Source organism: Sinocyclocheilus anshuiensis, unplaced genomic scaffold (assembly GCF_001515605.1).
Source record: "Sinocyclocheilus anshuiensis isolate Anshui unplaced genomic scaffold, SAMN03320099.WGS_v1.1 scaffold715, whole genome shotgun sequence".
Taxonomy (NCBI): Eukaryota; Metazoa; Chordata; class Actinopteri; order Cypriniformes; family Cyprinidae; genus Sinocyclocheilus; species Sinocyclocheilus anshuiensis.
The window spans coordinates 1,653,709-1,661,988 of NW_015551089.1; the positions used below are offsets into that span (position 1 = coordinate 1,653,709).

The 8,280-nt window shown below is 39.9% G+C and overlaps 1 protein-coding gene across 1 annotated transcript in view; it reads right to left on the minus strand.

Annotated features, from left to right (window-relative positions):
- Positions 1 to 3,231: 3,231 nt before the first annotated feature.
- LOC107662637 (calcium permeable stress-gated cation channel 1-like) overlaps positions 3,232 to 8,280 on the minus strand; it is a gene marked incomplete at its 5' end in the record, with an annotated part of 9,741 nt that continues 4,692 nt past the window's right edge. The window contains 4 exons of the mRNA XM_016452719.1: positions 3,232 to 3,887; positions 4,111 to 4,185; positions 5,163 to 5,278; positions 7,497 to 7,664. Of these exons, the coding sequence (XP_016308205.1) occupies positions 3,663 to 3,887; positions 4,111 to 4,185; positions 5,163 to 5,278; positions 7,497 to 7,664 (584 nt within the window). The remainder of the gene's footprint in view (positions 3,888 to 4,110; positions 4,186 to 5,162; positions 5,279 to 7,496; positions 7,665 to 8,280) is intronic.

Here is an 8,280-nt window from a genome sequence, read left to right on the forward strand (position 1 = left end):
TTGATTTTGAACTTTCTGTCAGTCCTGTTTTAGTCTGTAAGTCTAACGTTGAGCCATTTGTCAGTCCACTTTCAAGTGATGTGTTTGAAGTTTCTGTCAGTCCCATTGCAATCAATGAACCTGTTATCTGCCCCCCCAAGTTCAGTCACGACCCCAGAAACCTTAACTAAGCTCCCTGAAGGCTCAAGTAACCTTGTCACAACCCAAAGATCCGCCTTTGACCTCTTAACTCTGTCTGTCATGAGCCCAGAAACTACAGAGACACTCCATGTCTGTCCCATTACCCCTGTCATTTCCCAAGAGACCACTAATGAACAGTCTATCTATCCTGTTTCAGTCAAGGATTCTAGTTTTGAGCCATATGTCTGTCCTGTTTCGACCAATGAGACTGATTTTGAATGGTCTGCCTGTCCAGTCTCAGTCAGTGAGTCTGTTTGTGAACTGTCTGCCTGTCTAGTTTCAGTCAATGAACCAGATTTTGAACCGTCTACCCATTCAGTGGTCACCAGGGAGACTATAGATGAACTTCTTGTGTTCCCTGCCTCGGTCCTTGAGACCGTGAATGTCTGTTTCCTGTTTTATCAAGTTTACCCAGGTCCCAGTTCCTGCCTTGGGTTCCTGCTCCAGTCTGGTGGTCTTCTAACCCACTCTGGTGGTCTTCTGTTCTGCCTGCTCCGCCCTGGTGGGCTTCTGTCCCGTCTGCTCCGCCCTGGTGGATTCCTGCTCCATCTGCTCCGCCGTGGAGGTCTTCTGCTCCGCCCTGGTGGGCTTCTGTCCTGTCTGCTCCGGCTTGGTGGTCTCCTGTCCTGCTCTGGTGGTCTTCTGCTCCGCCGTGGGGATCTTTGGACCCGTCTGCTCAGCTGTGGTGGTCCTCAGCTCCACCTGCTCTGCCGGCTCCACCCTGGTTCTCTGCTCTGCCTACTCTGCTTCAGTCCCCAGTCTCTCTAATTCCACGTGGACTTGATCCTCCGTCCCTCCCCCTGTTCCGCCTCCGCTCCACCGCCCTCCTGGATTATGAGTTAGGAGCGTCTGGAAGCCGCTCCTTGGGGGGGGGCTATGTCACGAATCCAGTCTATGAACTTCCGTTCACTCACCTCCAGAGGTCATACGCTCACTACATTGACTCTCACACCACACAGACTGTTACATGTCACTCTGGACTACAGTTCCCATCATCCATTGCACTGATTACACACACACAGCTGAATGCACTGATTACACACACACAGCTGAATCTTGTGTTGCCTCATTCATGTCTGTTTGCTGTTTATTGACCCATGCCTGTTTGTGACCACGCCTGTGAATAAAGCTCTGCACATGGATCCGCATGCTTCCTCTGTTCTCTCCGTAACACAATGACTTATATTGGGTACTTTTTGCATTTAAATTGTCTTATTCTGACTGTTGGCATTGAAAATGATTGATGTGTTTTTTCAAGGGTATCAGTCAATTTCTTGCTCTTTTGACATAGTGTCTGCCTGCATATTTTAGTCATATTTGGTCATTCTCTTTATGTATTTGCCCTGATTTGATCCGTTTTCCTGGGAAATTGATCTATTTTTATATTATTTTTGTCACCATTATTTTGTTTTAAGGAGTTAAAAATGGTCCTTATCAACCTTGATTGACATGGCAATAACATTCTATAACATTATTTTGACCGTTAAAGTTTTGGGCCTTTTTTTTGTTGGAGTGGCTGGTTTTTGGTGAGCTTTTGGGCTGGAAATCATCCATCCAATCTGGCAACACTGGCGCTAATGGTTAATGCACGTGACGCAACACAGAGCAGGATGTTTAATTCGTAACAAAATGACTCGGTTCTTGAAGTCAAAAAGATACACGTAACAGCCTCAAGCTCGCTCTTGAATTAGCTGTTTGAATCGGACTTAGTTGGGAAATTGTTCAGAGCCGCTACTAAGTTCACAACTGACTCTCTCACTGAATCACAATTCAGTAGCCTAATACTGAAAAAACCAAAGCGGAGTAATATTTATGGCATACATTTAGTGACAACATCCAACTGAAAGAAATTTGTACTAAATACAACTATTAAAAATCGTAGTCTATATAACTTAAATCGTTATAATCTTTATCCTGAAACACCCCTTCCTCAAAGCACATAATATTTACTGATATTAAATGCTAAAGTAGGAAGTTGTGAACTCCATGACTGAGGTGAATCTGAACAAGCATCACTATAGGCTATAGCAGTTACTGTCACACTTTATTTTAAGGTCCAGTTCTCGCTATTAACAAACCATTAACTACGACTTTTACCTCAATAAACTGCTAATTGGCTGCTTATTAATAGTAAGTAAGGTATTTGTTATGTTTAGATATTGGGTAGGATTAGGGATGTAGAATATGGTCATGCAGAATATGTGCTTTATAAATACTAATAAACAGCCAAAATGTTAATAATAGGCATGCTAATAAGAAACTAGGTAATGGTGAGAATAGCTCTTTATACTAAAGTGTTACCGCAATTACATAATTTGTTGGCCAAAAAAGACAAAAAGACAATGTTTCATTTTAGAAGCCAGTGGCTCCTAGTCTATTATTTTGCCTGGAGCTTTAATATAAGTGATTTTTTTTTAGAGCTTTAAACCCTCTGGAATGCTCCATAGACCATACTCTAAGTGCGTTAATGTAGAAACTGAGGGAGTCAAATATACACTGCCAATAGTCTTTTTGATCATTCCTCTAACAGCTCTTTTTTTGTTTGTCTTTTGTCCTACAAACTGATTGGTTTTGTACTTTTTTTCAGTTCATTAAGAAGAGTCTGCTAAATTTGACTGTATATTAAAGCTTCACTTTCGAATGCCCTCTCACATCTCTTCCACAGACCAAACAACTGATTGAACTTCACAGGAAAGAAAAAAACAAACAAATTATGGAATGAGTGCCTCGTTGACTTTGAAATATACTGTAGTGCCAATTGACTGCAGTATGCACAACACAACTGCTATTGTCACTGCAAAACAAACAATAATTGGGAGCGACTGACTCTGGCGCACACTGCAATAAAGGTTGAGGGTGTTAATAACAGTAATAATAATCTAATAATAGGAAACACATGAAAACAACGCCCTCTCAACATAATGTTGCACAATTACGCACAATTGCCAAAATACAAATACTGAATAAAAATAACAATAATAAGCACAAACTGCAACAACAGCAAAAGGAGTAATAATAAGCAAATAAGACTTGGATGTTTCAACTCTTTGAAGCTATATACAATGTGACTATGCATATAAAATTACATCGAAAAATCTGTCAAAATACAATGTCCCAAGCTTCAGTCAAACAAACCGCCAGACACCCATTAACGTCATTAAAGAGAAAAGAAAAATACAGAAGAAAGTAGAAAGCGTAGTCCGAGCAAGAGAAGTGGCTGATCTCGTTCTTCGACAGATCTGTGCTTTTATCCACTTCAGATACTTCTTTGAAAGCTCATCAAAGTCCTCAGAACTAAAACCGCCATGTCAGTGAATTCCAAGCAAGCTTTTTGAAGCAGTTTGCTTGGATGGCTGCAATCTGTTGTCCTTTACTCGTAAATGGAGGTTGTAGAGGAAATTTTTGTTTTTGGAAAATCAGCCACTAGCTAAGATGAGGCATGGGGCTTTAGCGTTAGGGAGTAGGAACGGGGGGCAGGTTGGTCACTGGAAACCTACAGGACTGTCCATTAGAGGGCTCAGACAGCTGGGATCTGGGTCATCCTTGAGTTCAGTTTCCAAAGTTTCCTCCAGATCCTTCTCCTCCACCTCTTCAGCATCATGCACTGAATTCTGGCTGTTCCCCATGGTGCCATAGCTCTGGTGGGCCGGAGAGGGCATAGGAGTCAGGCCCAGCTCTGGCTCCAGCAAGACGGAGGCTATAAAAAGCTGAGGAGGGAAAGAACGAGAGGTAAATAGATGGACAGCAAGAGTGTCATTATCTTAAGAGCTTCTTTTTTTGTTTATGTAACATGTGACATGTGAAGTATCTTTGACACTGTGAGTGGAAGCCTTAGAAGAGATGAGAGGAGAGAGACAAATAAATTTAATAAGGGGGACTTGAAAAGATAGTGTGATGAATGAAATGAGATGTGACTGGATGAGCAGGTACATTAGCTGTGGTTGTGGTGGAAACGGTGCTTCTTTCCGCATCAGTGAAGCCTCCTTCTGTCGTCTGATCGGACATCTGCAACAAAACAAAATAGCAATCAGTTTTTACTGCCTGAAGATATTATTTTCCTAAATAAATCATCTTTGAGAGCTTGTTTTCAAAGCCCATCTAAACTAATTTCATCTCAGTGTTTTCAAGGCTGCACTGTTGACAAGGATCTAGTTGTTAAGGTAACAATCATAAATTTTCCTGTTTTCCAAACACAACTATGTCAATGTATGTACACATTTGGGAGTATTTATGGATGAAACATAGATGGGCCAACTGCAAATACAAAGTGACAATGCATTCAAGGTATATATTTGATTAATTTTTAGTTAATGCACTCCCTGGGAGTCAAACTCTGGGTGACCCTGGGTGATACATCTTCATGAATGGGTCGTTGGATCATTCACTCAACCAATTCATTTAAAAATGCAGATTCATTTAGTAACAAAACACCACTGTGTGCTGTTTGGAGAGGCAGAACGGTTATGCTGTGGCTTTGTTTGGAACAATTTTCATTAGCAAAATAAAGCAAAAACAGACAATATCCTCAATATTGGGTCCAAAATGTAAATCACTTAACATTAACTTCGTATTTGTTTAATCACTGTATAAAATCAATATAAAATAGTTGGTAAAAAATGCAGGTGCTTGTGTGATATTGCTTAGCTATATCATATGATATAAATATATAAACAAAAAAACAAGAACTCATACAGGGTCATTTTTGCCCCCATATCCTGAATTTTGGAGGCATTTTGTATTAATTTTGGTGGCATTTTTGCCCAAAGTCCTCGTTAATTTATGAAAATGAAAATGTGTTGAACTATCATAAAAACCATGTCACAATTCAACAAATCATAACTATAGTTTTGCTTAATGCAAAAATATAATTGCTTATTTTTCTGATGAGTTTGGTTTGAACCTATTCACTCATTAACTTACAGTTTTACCACCATATGCACAATGTTTCTACAAATCATCAAGATTGAGTTTTTTTCACTGACCTGATAGCTTGTTGATCTGTCAGGTCGTAGTTTTTTCAGACAGAAGCCAAAGCAGGAGAAGGCAATACAGCACAAGAGAGTTATGGAAGTGAACAGAGTGATGGGCTGCACTGGACCTGCACAAGAGATAAACCATGAGGTTTTGCTTTTATATGGGACAGAGCTGGAGACCTGATCTCTGTGGTCTTGGTCTTAAAATCTCTCAAGACCACATAAACATGGCCTTAGTCTGGGTCTGGGTCTCATTACTAGTCTCTTGGTTTGGGTCTGGTTCTGGAAATGTACTTTTTAAAATATACTTACACAAGACCACAGTCTTGACTGCAATTTCTAAAAAAAAACTGAAATTACCTCAGGCAAAGGTCAGCAAAGTATCTTCACCATTACAGAGAGTTTGCAAGGATTTTCATGGCTCTCATTAGCTACTGTCAAAGTGGCTTAGTATTTGAAATTTATGCTGCAATAATTTCCACATTTTTTTCCCATTCCAGTTCATTAAAATGGAGAGACTGAATCTGACTATTGGGGCTTAGATATGGTCTGGATCTAGGCCTTGAGTGATCTAGTCTTGTTCCGAGTTGGGGTCTTAAGGGGTGAACACGTTTTATAGTAAAACATGAATACATACATCCTAATGTCGGCATTAGAGCATTTGTTTTTCATCCATAGGTTACACAGTCATTCTAGTAATGTTTTAATTGTCTATTTAATTTTTTTCTAATCTGAGAGGAAAGCCTTTTGTACCTTTAAGGTACCAGAATGCATCCTTTAGGTACAAAGGTGTACCTTTTGAAAAGGTACCACCCCAGTGAGAGCTTTTGCACCTTTTTTTTTTTGAGAGTGCAGTATTGTTTTTTTTTTTTTAAACGTGGTTTGGTTATATTTTTAACAACGACAAACATTTAACGCAAGTACAGTATAACCTGATACTTTCATCATTTTATAGAAAATAACAAATTTGACTAACTGAAAATATGCACGGATAGGTACGGAAAGTATTCAGACCCCCTTCAATTTTTCACTCTTTGTTATATTGCAGCCATTTGCTAAAATCATTTAAGTTAATTTTTTTTCCTCATTAATGTACACACAGCACCCCATATTGACAGAAAAACACAGAATCGTTGACATTTTTGCAGATTTATTAAAAAAGAAAAACTGAAATATCACATGGTCCTAAGTATTCAGACCCTTTGCTCAGTATTTAGTAGAAGCACCCTTTTGATCTAATACAGCCATGCTATGCGAACACACTTGTCCGAAAAAGTGTCCGCGTCCCCCGCATAATCTACGCCCCTGCAGTAATCTCTAGCTTCCGCTAACTCTCGTACGCATGTTCACAATAGAACGCTGTTCTGACGTAGGCGTAGTGTAAAGTCCAGTGAGAATATGCCAGTCTCGCGAGAACCAACGTTTGTTTACAGGAGCAAAGGAAGCAAAGTTTCCTTACTTTAGCAAAGGAAAACCAGTCTCCTCTTGGCTTATATCGAAATCCTCAGACATTTTTCTTTATAAATCTTCATTTTGTATTTCTAATTCATGACCAGTGTTTTGTTTTGCTTTCTCCGCTGTGCTTCCCCATTCGTCACTTCTCACTGGACCTTACGCTACGTCCTACGTCATCCACCCGAACGGCGTTCTATTGTGAACGCACATACGACAGTTAGCGGAAGCTAGAGATTACTGTTTATAAAGTTTTAAATATGGATATTTTTCTTACAAAAACGCATTGATTCGTGACAGGAGGCCTTTATTGACCCCCCGGAGCCATGTGGGACATTTTTATGGTGGATGGATATGCTTTATTTGAAATGATTGGACTATTGAAAAATAACACCCATTCACTGCCATTATAAAGCTTGGAAGAGCCAGGACATTTTTCAACTCGATTTTTCAAATCAACTATTGGATTTATTTGAAAGATAAAGTCCTATACACCTAGGATGGCTTGAGGGTGAGTAAATTATGGGGTAATTTTCATTTTCGGGTGAACTATCCCTTTAACAGTGTATGCGTTTACATACACTGATAGAATTAGTGTAGATAAAGGATAGAATTATCCTTTTCTTGGGGAAACTATCCCAATAAGGGCTTTAGACAATTACTATCAATATCAGTTTAATTACATATTTTTATACACTGCCAGTCAAATAGATTTTTTAAAGAAATTAATACTTTTATTGAGGATGCATTTACTTGATCAAGTGTGACAATCATGGCTCTTAAATTTTATAGAAAAGATATATATATATAATTGTTTTTTTTTTTTTGTCAAATCTGTTGGGCATGTGCCCCATAAATTTGATTAGGCAGGATGTTCCTGTGTGAACCTACCCAGTCTGAGCACAGAGAAGAACAGCAGCCAGAACATGCAGAGAATGGGTGCCACCGCCACTTGACTGATGGCGGCCGAATGGATCCGCTGGCTGAGCCTTGTGGGTAAATAGGCGTAGTAGATATTATAGCGATCTACCATATGCTTCAGCACAAGGTACAGCAACCCTGCAAAATTAACAGAGCAGAAGTTATCAAATAATCTTTGATCTTTCTAAATTACACTGTAATTTTTAAAAGTGCTTTTTAGATGGCCCAGTTGCAATGCTTTGCTGGTAAAGTCATTTTGTATGAAGCGTTCATGTCCTTGTTTGCTACTGCTCAGGTATAATATTTATATATTTACCTGTTTACTTAGACCACATGTGAGAGCAAGTTGCCAAATGAATTCAGAACTAAGTGAAAAATCATGATGATGGATGTCAGCCTATAGTAAATAAACAGTCATGGTGTGTATTGGTGACAGAACATGAGTGGAGTGGGCGTCTGGATCTCGGCTAGACGGGTCGGAGCGTCTGGAAGACTACAGCGGGTTCGCACCTAGTGGCCATGTCACACCGTGATACTGAGATGCTGTTGGAGATACGGCTCAGACGCCCACACACTGACTGAGGATGGGAACGAGGCATTAGAACACGCACGGAGGTAGAAATCAAGACTGACAGGAAGAAAGAAAGAGAGCTGTGGGTAAAAAGGAACAGAGAAAATGAGAGGGGGGAAAAATGACACAAATGGTGCAGTGGAGACGATAGACAAATGGATTTGAGTGCAAACTGGGGGGGGG